This window comes from Pleurodeles waltl, chromosome 6, assembly GCF_031143425.1.
Source record: "Pleurodeles waltl isolate 20211129_DDA chromosome 6, aPleWal1.hap1.20221129, whole genome shotgun sequence".
In the NCBI taxonomy this organism is placed as follows: domain Eukaryota; kingdom Metazoa; phylum Chordata; class Amphibia; order Caudata; family Salamandridae; genus Pleurodeles; species Pleurodeles waltl.
The window spans coordinates 33,909,059-33,929,412 of NC_090445.1; the positions used below are offsets into that span (position 1 = coordinate 33,909,059).

General features: G+C 46.1%; 1 protein-coding gene across 6 annotated transcripts in view; it reads right to left on the reverse strand.

Moving 5' to 3' along the window:
- PRRC2A (proline rich coiled-coil 2A) overlaps nt 1–20,354 on the reverse strand; it is a 1,008,219-nt gene that overhangs the window by 196,590 nt on the left and 791,275 nt on the right. For all 6 annotated transcript variants that reach the window (XM_069237153.1, XM_069237152.1, XM_069237151.1 and 3 more), the window contains exons 23-24: nt 18,976–19,138; nt 18,821–18,888 (exon numbers count right to left, since the gene is read on the reverse strand). In XM_069237153.1, coding sequence (XP_069093254.1) covers nt 18,821–18,888; nt 18,976–19,138 — 231 coding nt within the window. The remainder of the gene's footprint in view (nt 1–18,820; nt 18,889–18,975; nt 19,139–20,354) is intronic.

Sequence of the window (20,354 nt, forward strand, 5' to 3'; positions counted from 1 at the left end):
CCAGCCTGTTGCTTTCATTAGCAGGAGGTTACTCCCCAGGGAGCAGCGTTGGAGTGCCATTGAGAGGGAGGCCTTTGCTGTGGTTTGGTCCCTGAAGAAGCTGAGACCATACCTCTTTGGGACTCACTTCCTAGTTCAAACTGACCACAGACCTCTCAAATGGCTGATGCAAATGAAAGGTGAAAATCCTAAACTGTTGAGGTGGTCCATCTCCCTACAGGGAATGGACTTTATAGTGGAACACAGACCTGGGACTGCCCATGCCAATGCAGATGGCCTTTCCAGGTTCTTCCACTTAGAAAATGAAGACTCTCTTGGGAAAGGTTAGTCTCATCCTCTTTCGTTTGGGGGGGGGTTGTGTAAGGAAATGCCTCCTTGGCATGGTTGCCCCCTGACTTTTTGCCTTTGCTGATGCTATGTTTACAATTGAAAGTGTGCTGAGGCCTGCTAACCAGGCCCCAGCACCAGTGTTCTTTCCCTAACCTGTACTTTTGTATCCACAATTGGCAGACCCTGGCATCCAGATAAGTCCCTTGTAACTGGTACCTCTAGTACCAAGGGCCCTGATGCCAAGGAAGGTCTCTAAGGGCTGCAGCATGTCTTATGCCACCCTGGAGACCTCTCACTCAGCACAGACACACTGCTTGCCAGCTTGTGTGTGCTAGTGAGGACAAAACGAGTAAGTCGACATGGCACTCCCCTCAGGGTGCCATGCCAGCCTCTCACTGCCTATGCAGTATAGGTAAGACACCCCTCTAGCAGGCCTTACAGCCCTAAGGCAGGGTGCACTATACCATAGGTGAGGGTACCAGTGCATGAGCATGGTACCCCTACAGTGTCTAAATAAAACCTTAGACATTGTAAGTGCAGGGTAGCCATAAGAGTATATGGTCTGGGAGTCTGTCAAACACGAACTCCACAGCACCATAATGGCTACACTGAAAACTGGGAAGTTTGGTATCAAACTTCTCAGCACAATAAATGCACACTGATGCCAGTGTACATTTTATTGTAAAATACACCACAGAGGGCACCTTAGAGGTGCCCCCTGAAACTTAACCGACTATCTGTGTAGGCTGACTAGTTTTAGCAGCCTGCCACAAACCGAGACATGTTGCTGGCCCCATGGGGAGAGTGCCTTTGTCACTCTGAGGCCAGTAACAAAGCCTGCACTGGGTGGAGATGCTAACACCTCTCCCAGGCAGGAATTGTCACACCTGGCGGTGAGCCTCAAAGGCTCACCTCCTTTGTGCCAACCCAGCAGGACACTCCAGCTAGTGGAGTTGCCCGCCCCCTCCGGCCAGGCCCCACTTTTGGCGGCAAGGCCGGAGAAAATAATGAGAATAACAAGGAGGAGTCACTGGCCAGTCAGGACAGCCCCTAAGGTGTCCTGAGCTGAGGTGACTCTAACTTTTAGAAATCCTCCATCTTGCAGATGGAGGATTCCCCCAATAGGGTTAGGATTGTGACCCCCTCCCCTTGGGAGGAGGCACAAAGAGGGTGTACCCACCCTCAGGGCTAGTAGCCATTGGCTACTAACCCCCCAGACCTAAACACGCCCTTAAATTTAGTATTTAAGGGCTACCCTGAACCCTAGAAAATTAGATTCCTGCAACAACAAGAAGAAGGACTGCCTAGCTGAAAACCCCTGCAGAGGAAGACCAGAAGACAACTACTGCCTTGGCTCCAGAAACTCACCGGCCTGTCTCCTGCCTTCCAAAGATCCTGCTCCAGCGACGCCTTCCAAAGGGACCAGCGACCTCGACATCCTCTGAGGACTGCCCCTGCTTCGAAAAGACAAGAAACTCCCGAGGACAGCGGACCTGCTCCAAGAAAAGCTGCAACTTTGTTTCCAGCGGCTTTAAAGAACCCTGCAAGCTCCCCGCAAAAGGCGTGAGACTTGCAACACTGCACCCGGCGACCCCGACTCGGCTGGTGGCGATCCAACACCTCAGGAGGGACCCCAGGACTACTCTAAGACTGTGAGTACAAAAACCTGTCCCCCCTGAGCCCCCACAGCGCCGCCTGCAGAGGGAATCCCGAGGCTTCCCCTGACCGCGACTCTTTGAACCTAAAGTCCCGACACCTGGGAGAGACCCTGCACCCGCAGCCCCCAGGACCTGAAGGACCGGACTTTCACTGGAGGAGTGACCCCCAGGAGTCCCTCTCCCTTGCCCAAGTGGAGGTTTCCCCGAGGAACCCCCCCCTTGCCTGCCTGCAGCGCTGAAGAGATCCCTAGATCTCCCATTGACTTCCGTTACAAACCCAACGCTTGTTTCGACACTGCACCCGGCCGCCCCCGCGCTGCTGAGGGTGAAATTTCTGTGTGGACTTGTGTCCCCCCCGGTGCCCTACAAAACCCCCCTGGTCTGCCCTCCGAAGACGCGGGTACTTACCTGCAAGCAGACCGGAACCGGGGCACCCCCTTCTCTCCATTCTAGCCTATGTGTTTTGGGCACCACTTGGAACTCTGCACCTGACCGGCCCTGAGCTGCTGGTGTGGTGACTTTGGGGTTGCTCTGAACCCCCAACGGTGGGCTACCTTGGACCGAGAACTGAACCCTGTAAGTGCCCTACTTACCTGGTAAAACTAACAAAAACTTACCTCCCCCAGGAACTGTGAAAATTGCACTAAGTGTCCACTTTTAAAACAGCTATTTGTCAATAACTTGAAAAGTATACATGCAATTTTGATGATTTGAAGTTCCTAAAGTACTTACCTGCAATACCTTTCGAATGAGCTATTACATGTAGAATTGGAACCTGTGGTTCTTAAAATAAACTAAGAAAAGATATTTTTCTATATAAAAACCTATTGGCTGGATTTGTCTCTGAGTGTGTGTACCTCATTTATTGTCTATGTGTATGTACAACAAATGCTTAACACTACTCCTTGGATAAGCCTACTGCTCGACCACACTACCACAAAATAGAGCATTAGTATTATCTATTTTTACCACTATTTTACCTCTAAGGGGAACCCTTGGACTCTGTGCATGCTATTCCTTACTTTGAAATAGCACATACAGAGCCAACTTCCTACAGGTCCGTTCCATCAGCCTTGAAGAGACACGTGGCCGGGCCGACCAGGCCCCGACGGGGATCGGAAAAAAAAAACCCAAAGGGCCACCCGGAGCTCTTCTTAATTCGGTGTCGATCTGTTGTAACTAACCAGATACCGAACGCAAACAATACCGATGATTTTTCCGAGATTCTGACTAACTTTCGGACCCGAAACACGGAGCGAAAAGGAACACGTCTGAACATGATGGTGGAAAAAAAACAATCTAAGATGGAGTCGACGCCCATGCGCAATGGAGTTGAAATGGGAGGAGTCACTCGGTCTTGTGACTCGAAAAGACTTCTTAGAAGAAAAACAACTTGTAACACTCCGAGCCCAACACCAGATGGCGGGATGTTCACAGCATGTGTATCTGCAGCTACACATGCCATCGAACTATAACATACACCCAGAAGGCACCTTAGAGGTGCCCCCTGAATACCAACCCAACTTCAAGTGTAGGCTGACTAGTTTCAGCCAGCCTGCCACACACCAGAAATGTTGCTGGCCACATGGGGAGAGTGCCTTTGTCACTTTCTGGCCAGGAACAAAGCCCCTGTACTGGGTCGAGGTGCTTCTCACCTCCCCCTCCAGGAACTGTAACACCTGGCAGTGAGCCTCAAAAGCTCACCCCTTTTGTTACAGCACCACAGGGCATCCCAGCTAGTGGAGATGCCCGCCCCTCCGGCACTGCCCCCACTTTTGGCGGCAAGGCTGGAGGAGATAATTAGAAACACAAGGAGGAGCCACCCACCAGTCAGGACAGCACCTAAGGTGTCCTGAGCTGAGGTGACTCCTGCTTTTAGAAATCCTCCATCTTGAGAGTGGAGGATTGCCTCAATGGATGTGCCCCTCTCCCCACAGGGAGGAGGCACAAAGAGGGTGTAGCCACCCTCCAGGACAGTAGCCATTGGCTACTGCCCTCCCAGGCCTAAACATACCCCTAAATTCAGTATTTAGGCGCTCCCCAGAACCTAGGAAACTAGATTCCTGCAACCTTAACAAGAAGGAGGACTGCTGACCTGAGGCCCTGCAGAGAAGACTGAGACGACAACTGCCTTGGCCCCAGCCCTACCGGCCTGTCAGCGACTCATCCACCAGGGACCAGCGACCTCTGAAGCCTCAGAGGACTGCCCTGCACCCAAGGACCAAGAAACTCCTGTGAACAGCAGCCCTGTTCAAAAACCTGCAACTTATTTGCAACAAAGAAGCAGCTTTAAAGACTTCACGTTTCCCGCCGGAAGCGTGAGACTTCCCACTCTGCATCCGACGCACCCAGCTCGACCTGCAGAAAACCAACACCTCAGGGCTCAGGGAGGAAACCCCGGCGACTGCGAGCCCGTGAGTAACCAGAGACAACCCCCCCTGAGCCCCCACAGCGACGCCTGCAGAGAGAATCCAGAAGCTCCCCCTGACCGCGACTGTCTGTAACAAGGGACCCGACGCCTGGAACCAACACTGCACCCGCAGCCCCCAGGACCTGAAGGAACCGAACTCCAGTGCAAGAGTGACCCCCAGGCAACCCTCTGCCTAGCTCAGGTGGTGGCTGCCCCAAGGAGCCCCCCGTGCCTGCCTGCATCGTTGAAGTGACCCCTGGGTCCCTCCATAACTTCCTATACAAAACCCGACGCCTGTTTGTTTGCACACTGCACCCGGCCGCCCCTGTGCCGCTGAGGGTGTACTTTCTGTGCCTTCTTGTGCCCCCCCCCGGTGCCCTACAAAACCCCTGGTCTCCCCCCTGAGGACACGGGTACTTACCTGCTGGCAGACTGGAACCGGGGCACCCCTGTTCTCCATAGAAACCTATGTGTTTTGGGCACCTCTTTGACCTCTGCACCTGACTGGCCCTGAGCTGCTGGCGTGGTAACTTAGGGGTTGCCCTGAAGCCCCAACGGTGGGCTGCCTATGCCCCAACTTTGAGACTTGTAAGTGTTTTACTTACCTTCAAAACTAACCTTTATTTACCTCCCCCCAGGAACTGTTGATTTTTGCAGTGTGTCCGCTTTGAAAATAGCTTATTGCCATTTTTACAAAGACTGTATGTGATATTGCTTTTATTTAAAGTTCCTAAAGTATCTAAGTGAAGTACCTTACATTTAAAGTATTACTTGTACGTCTTGAACCTGTGGTTCCTAAAATAAACTACAAAATGAAAATGTCACTTACCCAGTGTACATCTGTTTGTGGCATCAGTCGCTGGAGATTCACATGTTCTGCATAGCTCGCCATCTGGTGTTGGGTCGGAGTGTTACAAGTTGTTTTTCTTCGAAGAAGTCTTTCGAGTCACGGGACCGAGTGACTCCTCCTTCTGTCTCCATTGCGCATGGGCGTCGACTCCATCTTCGATTGTTTTCCCCACAGAGGGTGAGGTAGGAGTTGTGTTGTAGTAATAGTGCCCATGCAATGGAGTGACTAAGTATGTACCTATTTAAGGCTAAAATAAAATATATACAAATATACAAAGTTGAAGCTAACTTCCGAATTGCTACAGGCTCCCGGGGAGGTGGGTGGGCACATGTGAATCTCCAGCGACTGATGCCACGAACAGATGTACACTGGGTAAGTGACATTTTCAGTTCGATGGCATCTGTCGCTGTAGATACACATGTTCTGCATAGACTAGTAAGCAGTTATCTCCCCAAAAGCGGTGGTTCAGCCTGTAGGAATGGAAGTGGTTTGAAATAACGTTCTTAACACGGCTTGACCTACTGTGGCTTGCTGTGCGGATAGCACGTCTACACAGTAGTGCTTGGTGAACGTGTGTGGCATAGACCATGTGGCTGCCTTACATATTTCTTGCATTGGGATGTTTCCTAGAAAGGCCATGGTAGCACCTTTTTTTCTGGTTGAGTGTGCCCTTGGTGTAATGGGCAGTTGTCGTTTTGCTTTAAGGTAGCAGATTTGGATGCATTTAACTATCCATCTGGCTATACCTTGTTTTGATATTGGGTTTCCTGCATGAGGTTTTTGGAATGTAATAAATAGTTGTTTAGTCTTTCTGATGTTTTTCGTTCTGTCAATGTAGTACATTAATGCCCTTTGACATCTAATGTATGTAGTGCCCTCTCAGCTACGGAATCTGGCTGTGGAAAGAACACTGGTAGTTCCACTGTTTGATTTAGGTGGAACGGTGAAATAACCTTTGGTAAAAATTTAGGATTAGTCCTTAGGACGACTTTATTTTTGTGTAGTTGTATAAAAGGTTCTTGTATTGTAAACGCCTGAATTTCGCTTACTCTTCTTAGAGATGTAATGGCGATGAGAAATGCAACCTTCCAGGTTAGGAACTGTATTTCGCAAGAGTGCATGGGTTCAAAAGGTGGACCCATGAGTCTTGTTAAGACAACATTTAAGTTCCATGAAGGAACAGGTGGTGTTCTTGGTGGTATAATTCTTTTAAGCCCTTCCATGAATGCTTTAATGACTGGTATCCTATATAGGGAAGTTGAATAGGTAGTCTGCAGGTATGCAGATATTGCCGCAAGGTGTATTTTAATGGAAGAGAAGGCTAGGCTAGATTTTTGTAAGTGAAGCAAGTAACCCACTACATCCTTTGGAGTTGCGTGTATAGGTTGGATCTGATTATGATGGCAGTAGCAGACAAACCTCTTCCATTTACTTGCATAGCAGTGCCTAGTGGACGGCCTTCTGGCTTGCTTTATGACTTCCATACATTCTTGGGTAAGTTGTAAGTGTCCGAATTCTAGGATTTCAGGAGCCAGATTGCTAGATTCAGCGATGCTGGATCTGGATGTCTGATCTGTTGGTTGTGTTGTGTTAACAGATCCGGCCTGTTGGGCAATTTGATGTGGGGTACTACTGATAGGTCTAGCAGTGTTGTGTACCAGGGTTGCCTTGCCCAAGTTGGTGCTATTAAAATGAGTTTGAGTTTGTTTTGACTCAATTTCAATTTCAGCTTTATTTCGGTAAAACAATACCATAAAAGCATACCGACACAATTCATACATTTCTAAAAGAAAACAAAAGCAATTTGGTAAAAACAGTAAAACCAGACCCATCATAAGATTAAAAGAATAAAATCCAGGACTCCCCCAAGGTCATACAGTACAGTTAGATAAAGAAAAGAATAAGCAATTGATCGATTAAAACACTGTAGAAATACACAGTACACATCACTTTACAAAGCACCAAGAATATTATAGAATAACCATAAATACAATCTGTGTACACAAAACAAATGGGATTGATATCTGACTGTTAATAGCAATGGCTGTGTACTGGCAAGAAAGTTCACTTGGTCTCTAGAACTATAAGTAAGCACAAATAATGACCATTGTAAAAATAGAATTTCGTGCTTCTTTTGTAAGACATTTGTCCCTAGCATACCAAAGTGCTTCTAAGAATCTTGGCAATGTGCCTATCACCATCACAAGTGGTCTTGTTTTGCTAGTTTTTAAGAGCTGAGTGAGAATCTCTAATGCCCAACGATTTCTTTTTCCCATACATGCCTATATTCGGCTGAAGGCCAAAAAAGGCAAACAATCAAGTATTACAAAAGACACATTATTCCAACAACAATTAATATTCATTTAGCTACTAAAACCGACTGTCTGGATAAAAGCAAATATTAATCTTTAAAAGCTATAAATAGGAATCAATTACAGTATTAAATTTTTATAAAACCCTTAGAATTTGCCTCCAGTGCCATCAGGCACTTATTTTGCTTTGGTAGGGGAGGACTATTTAAAATAAAATGAATAGATAACTGAATCCTAGAGCCTTAGGCCCGCCTTGTCTCTAATAAATGAAATTGCTAGTAAAAACCGGCTTAAACCAAAAACAACATATGGTATCGTACTAGATCTCAAGAATCTAGCTGCTTCATTATAGTTCCTGATTCCAACGTTCCTGCAAATAGGTCGAAGCCATTTCCTCCTTGGTTTATCATAGGCATTGCAGTTTAAGAGGACATGGTCCGTCGTTTCAGGAGTCTCCATATTACACAGCCCACAAATCATCTCTTGTCTTCTCCCATTTGAGGGGCCCCATTTAGAAGTAAAAGCCTTAACCTGGAGAGTCCCATATCGAAGCTTCATAAATAAAACTTTTGCTCGTCTAGGTTGGATAGTATCTATCCATTCCTCAGCATACGGTAATGGTTTAATATCCAGGAAACTTAAAGTGAGTCTGCCTAGATCCTTGCTGTAGAGAGGGCTGTTAAGGGTAAAGTCCCAAAATACTTGTTTTAGTTGAATCTTAGATTGTTTTGTAAGTGTATGTGGTTCTTCCCAGTAAAATTTTAGGCCTAGAGTGTAAAAGCATTGTCTTATATAATGGAGCCACGGGAGGGAAATTGCCTTGTCCAAGTCTATAATCTCAATTAGCGCTTGCCTATAATGGATTAATTCAGGGGTAGACCAGAGTCTACACCAGTAAAGCAAGGGCCTCAAGGCTGCCAATTTACCTATTTGTTTCATGTTAATATCATAGGTTAAAGGAATCAGTGGAGTAGATGGAGGGAGACCCAGTACCCCCCTCATAAAATTATTTTCCTGGGTAACCAATGGGGTTAGATTTATGAATCCCCAGAGTTCAGCACCATATAGGGCAGTAACCTGTGCTTTGCACCTATAGATCTCAAATACTAGTGAAACAATACTAGACCTTGAACATTTATAATTTTTGCTAATTGCCATGGAGCTATGCGCTAAGGAAATAGCAGCTTTGTTAACATGCGGTGCCCATGACAATTTAGCATCAAGGAGTATCCCTAGATAGTTGAAATTTGTTACTCGTTCCAATGCCTGCCCTCTAATCCGAATGTTTCTCTTGAGTGCTTTATGAGGGTTAACAGTCAGGTATTTGGTCTTGTTTGTATTGATTTCTAATCCCTTCCGGCTGCAGTACTCGCTAAATTTATCTAATAGAGTTTGCAAGCCCATGGGAGTTTGAGATAATAGGATGGTATCATCTGCAAAGAGGAGGGCGGGGACAGGATCACCGTTCAATCTTGGTGAGTCATGGTTGCTTTGCTTCAGATAGTGAACCAGATCATTAATGTATAGTGAGAAGAGGGTTGGGGCAAGCACACAACCCTGTCTCACCCCCCTCTTAATAGGTATTGGGTCTGTCAACTCACCCTTTGGCCCCCACCGAACCTTTGCAAATGTATTTTCATGTAGTCTCTCTAGCTGGCTCAAGAGGTTCCCTGGCATACCCTGTTTCCCTAGTGCAGCCCATAAGGAGTCTCTTGGCACTAGATCAAAGGCTGCGCGCAGATCCACAAATGCGATATAGAGATGGCCTTTCGTTAGTCTAGTATATTTCCACATTATCGTCAATAGCCTAAAGGCCTGATCGACTGTGCTCGTCTGCTGTCTAAAGCCAGCTTGGTATATAGTCAGTATGCGGTTTCCATCTATCCAGCTGTTAATCCTATTCAGCAGCTGTCTAGCATATACTTTTTGCGTGACATCTAAGAGGCTAATAGGTCTATAGTTCCCTGGTTCATCCCTGGAACCTTTTTTGAAGACTGGGATTATTTCTGCCCCTTTCCATGTCTCGGGCACAAGACCTCCCCTTGATATAGCGTTACTTAAAAGATTTAGATACGGTGCCCAAATTTCTAAACTATGTTTGAACAGGTCCCCCGGGATCTTGTCCAAACCGGGGGCTTTCCCCAGCTTGATTGCTTCAATGGCGTTCACCGTCTCCTCCAGGCTAAATTGTAACTCGGGTAAGATGCCCTGAGTGGCTAATGTTTTATGTCTTGAGGGATAGAAATCAAGGCTGGGGGGATCAGAATAAAGGTGTGTAAAATAGTTAACCCATGTATTGGGATCTATATGATGATCAGTAGAAATGTTCCCCTCTTTGCTACCATGGGTAACTATTTTCCAGAAGATCCTAGCATCACTGGTTTTTGCTGCTTCCAGGAGATCTTGCCATTTTTGATCCTCCCAGTTACTTTGGGCAGTTGCCAGTGTTTTCTTATAACTGGTCCTTGCCTGCTGTATGGCCAATTGGTTCTTTTGCTTTAGAGCCTCTATCAGCTCTCTTTTCCTCTCCCTACATTTGGTAGTGTACCATGGGCTGCTTGGGGTGATCTGCACCTTCTCCTTTTTGGGCTTGTACCGTGGCTGTTTGGTCAAGAAGGGTCTTAGTGCAATACTCATTGATTGGTGGATGGCCGTGATGGGGATATCAGTAAGTTCATTTTCAACATAAGGCTCTAGGAGATTAGAATATGTATGGTAAATATTTGTCATAGTCTCCAGATTGCCTATTATTGCAGGCCATTTTATATCCCGTCTGTTGTTACTGAGGAAGGGTTGTAACTCCACCTTATTATGTTCTACATATTCCAAATCCAAATCTAGGAGGTGGGCGCTAAGTTCAATTATTAACGGGAAGTGGTCGCTTTCCCTTCTTTTATCAATTTTAAAAGTCATTAATCTTCCCCATGTACTTATACTATGTAAAATATAATCTATTTTCGAGGTAGAGTTGCCTCTCTGGAAGGTATCCAAATTAAGGCCTCCTTCACCCACTCTACCATTACATGCCCTCAGTCCATGTTTTAATGTAAGGCCCATAAGTTGCAATGCAGCCACTGTGCCTGGGACGGTTTTTTCTATTGTTAAATAAGGGATTGCTCTGGCTCGATCTTCTTCTTCTGCTAAATGTTCAAATCCAGTTATGGGTTCATAATTGCAATTAAGGTCACCCCCTATCATAATTGTCTCTCCTCCTGGGATCTTTTTAAGCAGGTCGTCTAATAGAGTTATTTCAGGCGACTCCAAGTTTGTCCTTCTAGGTCTTATATATACATTGAACAAGTGGGATATTATCTTATTTTTTCCCCCCATTACCAACCATAAAATGTCATCTGACTCTGTGGCTTGCATACGTATCTCAACATTTAGTGAGATTTTCACCCAAACAACCAGTCCCCCCGACGGTCTCCCTCTAGCAGCTGAAATTGCACTATTAAAGTAGGTTTTATATCCTAGCTTATACGGCGGGTCTTTAAGCCAAGTCTCTTGGAAGAGACAGACATGGTATTGATCAATATAGTCCTGCCATTCCGGGTCTGTAAGCTTATTTTTTAAGCCTGCTACATTCCAGGAGATCATAGTGATAGGACCCCTCCCGTTTGGGGTTGTAACATTAGAAGTAGGGCTCAAATATGCTGACGAGTCTTTCCTACGGGGCAAAGACTCCACTATATTCCCTGTCCCTGTAACATGAGGATCAGACCCTATGAGGGGCTCACCTACTGTTGGGTCCCCAATTAGTCCCACTTGTGCCTGATCAATCTGGAGTAGTCAATCTACTCTTTCAAGATTGGAATCACAGTTTCTCTTTTGCGATCCCTCCATGACATTATACTTAGGCCTCGGGACTAGGGGTTTGGTAATGTAAGGATCCGAACTGAACCTCATGGCATTGATCGTGGGGGCGGCAGTTCTCTGTTCCATGTCAATCAGGCCTCTGGATAAGCTTCCATCCTTAAATGTTAATGCAATAACATCATGTTGCCCCATCCCTCCTGAGATTCTTTCTGCCCTCTTTATATCTGAATGAATTATGGATAGACAGTGTCTTTTATTCCTAATCCAATGTGTAAGCTTATTCTTTAGGGAATCTTCGTCTTCACTACTATCTATGGCCAATTTTGGGACATTTAACAGATAAACAACATTGGTCCTAATGGGAAACCTATCCCCCACAGAATGTCGATTCCATGTAGTATAATGGTTACGGTCATGAGATGCTTGGGGATGGGTGATCTGAGTAAGCTCCACATTCCCCTTTTGGGGCCCTTTTACCAAGCGGGATTCTCTTCGTGGATTCCCTATTTTTTGCCATAGATCACTAGCATTACTTCTAGGGTAATTGCGTGGACCAGTATTTTCCCCGTTTACCCCTCTCGTATATCCCTGCGGTTGCTGTGAAATCTTGGCTATAGCTGGGGTAGGGTTGGGGTTAGTATTTAAATTTTGAGAACGTGTGGATCTACCTTGTGGCTGAAATGATATAAGGGGGGTCTCCTTTTCGCACTGAGCTTTGTGGGTACCCCTACCCCCCTCCTTTTCCACAATATCTGATAGGGTTCTTACTTCAAGTTTCAGGTCCTTAACTTCCTGTATTAATCCAGAGAGTAGGTCATAGAGGTCTGCTATAGTTTTTGTTTTATGTTTTGGAGGATTCATTGGTTCTAAGTTGCATGGAGAGATCCTCTCTCTAGGTAACAGTACAATTGGAATAGTTGGGTATAACTCATTCAGCAATTCCCCCTCTTGTGTATTCTGTACTTTATTACTATCAAGTTCTGCCAAGACTGCATATTTATTGGAACATACAACTTCACACTCCTGCTTGTGGCCCTTCTTCCTAGTACTATCTATGGTGCATGGATGTCTGGATCGAGTTGTAGCATCCTTCGGGCTACCAGTCCTAATATCGGGTGATACCTCCCCCTCTTGCTGACTAATAGTCTCTGTCACTATATCTTCCTCTAGTTCAACTTTTTTTGTGTAGTAAGAGGTGATCTTTTTATCAGGTCCCTCCCGGACAGTGGCCCTACTACATAATAATGACTCTACCTCCTCAATAAGATCATCAATTTAGTCTATAGTGCAATTCTCGCCCGCATTCCTGAGTTTTTTTTGTAGATTTCTCTTTCCCCCTTGGGGGTTCTGATGCCTTACGTTTTCCCATGCTTTGGGCCACCTATATGCTACTTCAGCTCTAATGAAACCAGAGCACAAATATGTATTTATGGACAAGAATAGAAGTAGGTCTAGTGGGGGTAAGCCTAAATGATAAATACTGACAGTGAATATGACAAGTATTTAAATAAAGGTTTTACACTCAAAAATTACAAGTAAACTTCTTGCAATAAAGTAGAGAGGCAGCGACCCGGCCCCACTTCAAATCTAGCAGATAATAATGAGAGAAGCACTATGCTGGGAAAGGGTGAGTTCCGTCCTAAGGCCCTCTATAAAAGGACCTTTTTTTTTAGGGGTAGGTATTGGCACAGTACCTTCAGGCGGCCAGCTACTTGTGAGCTGCCTAAACCGAGTGTCTTGATGTGAAAGTTAGGGGGGTGGCCCTGCCCTGCCTCTTCCTGGCAATGACGGGCAAGGACGGGCCCGCCCTTGGCCCGGGCTTTGCCCGGGCGCCGCCCGCGCGCATCCCGCGACGGCGGGAGCGCTGTGGAAAGTTAAAGGGCTCCTGCCCCCGGACACACCTCTCAACGCGCTTCCCGCGACGGCGGGAGCGCTGTAGAAATTTAAAGGGCTCCTGCCCCCGGACACACCTCTCAACGCGCTTCCCGCGACGGCGGGAGCGCTGTTGGAATTTAAAGGGCTCCTGCCCCCGGACACACCTCTCAACGCGCTTCCCGCGACGGCGGGAGCGCTGTGGAAAGTTAAAGGGCTCCTGCCCCCGGACACACCTCTCAACGCGCTTCCCGCGACGGCGGGAGCGCTGTGGAAAGTTAAAGGGCTCCTGCCCCCGGACACACCTCTCAACGCGCTTGAGTTTTGACTCAATTTGTTTATCAGATAAGGAAGGAGAGGGAGAGGAGGAAAAGCGTAGGCAAATATCCCTGACCAGTTCATCCATAGGGCATTGCCTTGGGACTGCCTGTGTGGGTATCTGGATGCGAAGTTTTGGCATTTTGCGTTCTCTCTTGTTGCAAACAAGTCTATTTGAGGTGTTCCCCAGAGTCTGAAGTAAGTGTTTAGAACTTGGGGGTGAATTTCCCATTCGTGGACTTGTTGGTGATCTCGAGAGAGATTGTCTGCAAGTTGATTCTGGATCCCTGGAATAAACTGCGCTATTAGGCGAATGTGGTTGTGAATTGCCCATCGCCATATTTTCTGTGCTAGAAGACTCAACTGCGTTGAGTGTGTCCCCCCCTGTTTGTTTAGATAATACATAGTTGTCATGTTGTCTGTTTTGACAAGAATGTATTTGTGAGTTATAATTGGTTGGAAAGCCCGTAATGCGTGAAAAACTGCTAGCATTTCTAGGTGATTTATATGCAGTTTTGTTTGATGTACGTTCCATTGTCCTTGTATGCTGTGTTGATCGAGGTGTGCTCCCCACCCTGTCATGGAAGCATCTGTTATTACGTATTGTGGCACTGGGTCTTGGAATGGCCGCCCTTTGTTTAAATTTATACTGTTCCACCATAGAAGCGAGAGGTAAGTTTGGCGGTCTATCAACACCAGATCTAGAAGGTGACCCTGTGCTTGTGACCATTGTGATGCTAGGCACTGTTGTAAGGGCCTCATGTGTAGTCTTGCGTCCGGGACAATGGCTATGCATGAAGACATCATGCCTAGGAGTTGTAATATCATCTTTGCTTGTATCGTTTGTGTTGGATACATGCGTTGTATGATCTTGTTGAAATTTTGAATTCTTTGTGGACTTGGAGTGGCTACTCCTTTTGTTGTGTCTATTATGGCTCCCAGGTATTGTTGTACTTTGCACAGCAAAATGTTGGATTTTGCAAAGTTGACGGTGAAACCGAGTTTGTAGAGGGTTTGTATGATTTGATTTGTGTGTTGTAAGCACTTTGTTAGTGAATTGGTTTTGATTAGCCAATCGTCTAGATACGGGAATACATGTATTTGCTGCCTTCTGATGTGTGCAGCCACTACTGCTAGACATTTTGTAAAGACTCTTGGTGCGGTTGTTAAACCAAAAGGCAATACTTTGAATTGGTAATGTATTCCTTCGAATACGAACCGTAGGTATTTTCTGTGAGATGGATGTATTGGTATATGGAAATACGCGTCTTTGAGGTCTAAGGTTGTCATGTAGTCCTGTAGTTTTAGCAATGGTAACACCTCTTGTAGCGTGACCATGTGAAAGTGGTCTGATTTGATGTAGGTGTTTAGTATTCTGAGGTCTAGGATTGGTCTCAGTGTTTTGTCCTTTTTTGGTATTAAGAAGTACAGTGAATAGACTCCTGTGTTTGTTTGTGTGTTTGGTACTAATTCGATTGCATTCTTTTGCAATAGTGCTTGAACTTCTATTTCCAGAAGGTCGGAATGTTGTTTTGACAATTTCTGTGCTTTCGGTGGTATGTTTGGAGGGAATTGTAGGAATTCTATGCAATAACCATGTTGGATAATTGCTAAGACCCAAGTGTCTGTAGTTATTTCCTCCCATGCTTTGTAATAATGACCTATTCTTCCCCCCACTGGTGTTGTGTGGAGGGGGTGAGTGACATCTGAGTCACTGCTTGGTTGTAGGGGTTTTGGGGCTTTGGAATTTTCCTCTATTCCTAGGGAATTGCCCTCCTCTGTATTGGCCCCGAAAGCCTCCCCTGTACTGTCCCTGGTAGCTGGACGGTGTTGCCTGCGAGGTGCTGGCTTGTGTGGCCTGACCCCGAAACCCCCCTCTAAAGGGTGTCTTGGGGAAGGTGCTGTAGGGTTCCTCTGCTCTGCGGGGAGTAGAGTGCGCCCATGGCTTTAGCAGTGTCAGTGTCTTTTTTAAGTTTTTCGATTGCCGTGTCCACTTCTGGTCCGAACAGTTGTTTTTCGTTGAATGGCATATTGAGCACTGCCTGCTGTATCTCTGGTTTGAACCCAGACGTTCTTAGCCATGCATGCCTTCTAATGGTCACAGATGTATTAATTGTTCTTGCAGCTGTGTCTGCTGCGTCCATAGAAGATCGTATCTGGTTATTTGATATGTTCTGTCCTTCCTCAACCACCTGCTTTGCCCTTTTTTGAAGTTCCTTGGGTAGATGCTCGATGAGGTGTTGCATCTCATCCCAATGGGCTCTGTCATAGCGCGCAAGTAGTGCCTGAGAGTTAGCGATGCGCCACTGGTTTGCAGCTTGTACTGCGACTCTTTTCCCAGCTGCATCGAACTTGCGGCTCTCTTTATCTGGGGGTGGTGCCTCCCCAGATGTGTGGGAGTTGGCTCTCTTCCGAGCTGCTCCCACTACGACAGAATCTGGTGGCAGCTGTGTGGTGATGAAAACAGGGTCTGTAGGAGGTGCTTTATATTTCTTTTCCACCCTTGGCGTTATTGCCCTACTTTTGACCGGCTCCTTGAAGATTTCCTTTGCGTGCCGAAGCATACCTGGCAGCATAGGCAGGCTTTGGTAGGAGCTGTGGGTGGAGGAGAGGGTGTTGAATAAAAAGTCATCCTCGACTTGTTCTGAGTGGAGGTTTACGTTGTGGAATTGTGCTGCTCTAGCCACCACTTGAGAATATGCTGTGCTGTCTTCAGGTGGTGAGGGCTTTGTTGGATATGCCTCCGGACTGTTGTCCGACACTGGGGCGTCATATAAGTCCCAAGCGTCTTGATCCTGGTCACCTTGGCTCATGGTGGTGTGAGCCGGGGAATGTGACGGAGTTTGCCTCGGTGAGACGTAATTACAGGTAGAGGAGAGGGTGGTGGAGTCACCTTTTTCACCATCTTTGTTTGTGGCGCCTGGTCTGTTTGAAACTCCAGTCTCCTTTTTCTCCTAATAGGGGGAAGGGTACTGATTTTTCCTGTTCCCTGCTGTATGAAAATACGTTTTTGCGTATGGTCCACTTCGGTGGATTGCAGCTCTTCCTCAAACCTATGCTTTCGCATCTGAGAGGACAGTGATTGCTCCTCTGTATAAGAGCCTGGACCTGGGTCGGTTACGGGTTGTTTCGGCACCGAAACCCTGCCTGTATCTTTTTTCGGCTCCGAGGTGCCTTTTTTCTTTTTTAGAGTCGAAACCTCTCGGCGTCGATCTTCGTCGGTGCCGCTGTCTCGGCGTCGAGCCGTTTCTACACCGCTATCTCGGTGTCGTTGCTTCTCTCCAGTACTTTCTCGATCCCGAGAAGGCTGCGTGCCGGTGTCTCGACCGGAGTCGGAAGATCTCGGCACTGTGTGGGCCTTTTTCGGTGCCGATGGTCGGTCACCGTATTTATGGGTGGAGCCATGGCCTGGTGGCAGTGGCGTCCCCTGGGCCTTGTCACTTTTCTTATGTGTTGTTTTCGACGTCTTACTCACGGTTCTTTGATCGTCGAATTCCTCGGAGTCCGATTCGTGGATCGAAAAGGTTTCTTCTTCCTCTTGTTCCTCGAACTCTCGGTGCGCTGTCGGCGTGGACGCCATCTGAAGTCTCCTGGCTCGACGGTCACGGAGTGTCTTTCGGGACCGGAACGCGCGACAGGCTTCGCAAGTCTCCTCACTGTGCTCAGGTGACAGGCACAGGTTACAGACCAAATGTTGGTCTGTATACGGGTATTTGTTGTGGCATTTGGGACAAAAACTGAACGGGGTCCGTTCCATCGGCGGTGTTAGACACGCGGTCGGGCCGACCAGGCCCCGACGGGGGATCGAAAAGTACCCCGAAGGGCACCGGAGCGCATCGATCTTCGATGCGGTGTTGAATCTAACTACGCCGATCCCGAACGCAACAATACCGACGAAAATCTTCCGAAATTTACTAACTTTCTGTTCCGAAACTCGGAGCGACAGGAACACGTCCGAACCCGATGGCGGAAAAAAAACAATCGAAGATGGAGTCGACGCCCATGCGCAATGGAGACAGAAGGAGGAGTCACTCGGTCCCGTGACTCGAAAGACTTCTTCGAAGAAAAACAACTTGTAACACTCCGACCCAACACCAGATGGCGAGCTATGCAGAACATGTGTATCTACAGCGACAGATGCCATCGAACATATATTTTTCAATATAAAAACCTATTGGCCTGGAGTAAGTCTTTGAGTGTGTTCCTCATTTATTGCCTGTGTGTACAACAAATGCTTAATGCTACCCTCTGATAAGCCTACTGCTAGACCACACTACCACAAAATAGAGCATTAGAATGATCTACTTTTGCCACTATCCTACCTCTAAGGGGAACCCTTGGACTCTATACTATTTCAAAGTAAGAAATAGTGTGCACATACTGAGCCAACTTCCTACAATAGGTTATTGTCATTTTAACCAAAACTGTGTGTACTACTGTTTTAAACCAAAGTTCTATACTTACCTGTGTGAAGTAGCTTGCATTTTATGTACTTACTTCAAATCTTGAATCCTGTGGTTCTAAAATAAATTAAGAAAATATATTTTTCTATATAAAAACTATTGGCCTGAGTTAAGTCTTTGAGTGTGTGTTACTCATTTATTGCCTGTGTGTGCACAACAAATACTTAACACTACCCTCTGATAAGCCTACTGCTCGACCACACTACCACAAAATAGAGCATTAGTATTATCTAATTTTGCCACTATCAACCTCTAAGGGGAACCCTTGGACTCTGTGCACACTATCTCTCACTTTGGGATAGTATTTACAGAGCTAACTTCCTACAGTGTTTTTCTACTGTTTTGATTTATCTGTAAAAGTTAAATTTGAAACAAAAACGCAGTGACTTTCACTACCAAATGAGTTAACAATGTGAGCAAGACTAATGTATTTAGGCACTTCTATCTCCTCTCTCCAGACATTATGTGTCTCAATGTTATGTTATCCATGGTATAGCCATATAGATAGTCTTTATTGTGTCTGTGAGTTTAGTTTGGTGTCTTCTATGTGACATGATGTTGGTTTAGCCATTCACCCTGGGCTGTCTGCTTCTTAAATCGAACAGCACCCTTTTAACAGGTTTACAAATGTGTTTTTTATTTCCACAAACTGAGCAGTTAACCAACAGAAAGGTTTTTTGAGGCCTTGCTAAGGGTAAAAAAACTGCAGAAAAATGCTGCAATACAGTATCCCAACTGCATTACAGTGAAACATACTGTCATCATAAATGTGTTTCTAGGATTTATTTTACCTGAGACACACCCGAATGATTACTGTAGTAATGTTCAGAGTAAAGCCGCTGCACATGTCCCCTCTCACCTATTGACAGAAGGAAGTAAAATGTTAAACACACTCCAACTTATGTCAACCTGGGCAACAGTGCTTGAAAAAAAATGTGCATGTTACCTGAGAAAGACATTGAGCCTTCATCATCTGGGTTGGTGCGTACACTGTGATTGTAGGCAATGGATGTAGCCTGTAGAAGTTTTTGTTCTGAAGGTTTGACAAGTACAGACTCCGCAGCAGTTGAACAAGGAATCGGCTCCCAAACTTTCTGAGTAGTATCCAGCTGGCAAAATAAATATGTACCATTGAAATTGCTTAATAACACTATCACAAGCCCACAAGAGGGACGGTTCACTTACCCTCCGATAAGAAAATGTTACTTACTCGGTAGACATCTGTTCCTAGCATGTAGTGCTGTAGATTTTCATGCTGTGCTTACTCCTGCCATCTAGTGTTGGGCCCAGATGTCTGCAAGTTTTCTTTCAAGATGTCTTTCAAGTAACAAGGTTCAGTGACTCCTCTTCTTGCTAGTAATGCATGTGGGCATCAACTCCATTGTTAGATTGTTTTTTTCCCAGTAAGGCGGGTGAGGCTGGAGTGAGTTCCAAAGCGATGTATAGAGGGATGTCCATGCAAAAAATGAAAGTGAAATAGCAAGACAGTTGCAACGGCCACAGGTGTTTGAGGAGAAGGGGTAGACGCATGTGAATCTACAGGACCACATGCCACTAACAGATGTCTACTGGATAATTAATATTTTCCGTTCAAGGCATGTGTGGCTGCAAATACACATGCTGTGCATAGACTGTAAAGCAGTATCTCCCAAATCTCCCAAAAGAAGTGGCTAACATGTGGGTGTTGCAGTATATTGAAAAAGTGTACGGAGTACTGCCTGGCCAACTTTGGCCCACACAGTAGTGTTTTCTAAAGGTGTGTGGTGTGGACCAGTAGCTGCTTTACATATGTCAGCTACTGGAATATTCCCCAGAAAGGGAGGGCCTCTTTTTGAGAGTAGAGTGAGCTTGAGGACGGACTGTTAAGGATTTCTTTGCTTTAAAATTCCAGGTCTGGACGCATCTAACTATCCATTTGGTAATGGCCATGTCTATTTGGTAAGACCTTCCTTTGTGGTGTTTTGAGAAAGTGACAAATAGTTGCTGAGTTTTTCTGACGGGTTTCTTCCGATCTACATAATACAACAGGGCTTATTTGACATCTAGCGTGTGAAGAGCCCTTTCTGCTACAGAGTCTGGTTGAGGGGGAAAAACAGAGTTCTACTGATTGGTTCAGGTGAAATTGTGAAACCACCCTAGAACGGCATTTTTTGTTGGTGCGGAGGATGACCGTCCCTATGCACTTGAAAGGTTCTTCTAGAGTTAGTGCCTAGAGCTCACTAAAACGCCGTAGGGGAGTAATGGCAACTAGAAAATCCACCTTACATGAGAGAAATTGGAGAGGGCAAGAGTGAAAAGGCTCAACAGGGGGACCCATGAGTCTGG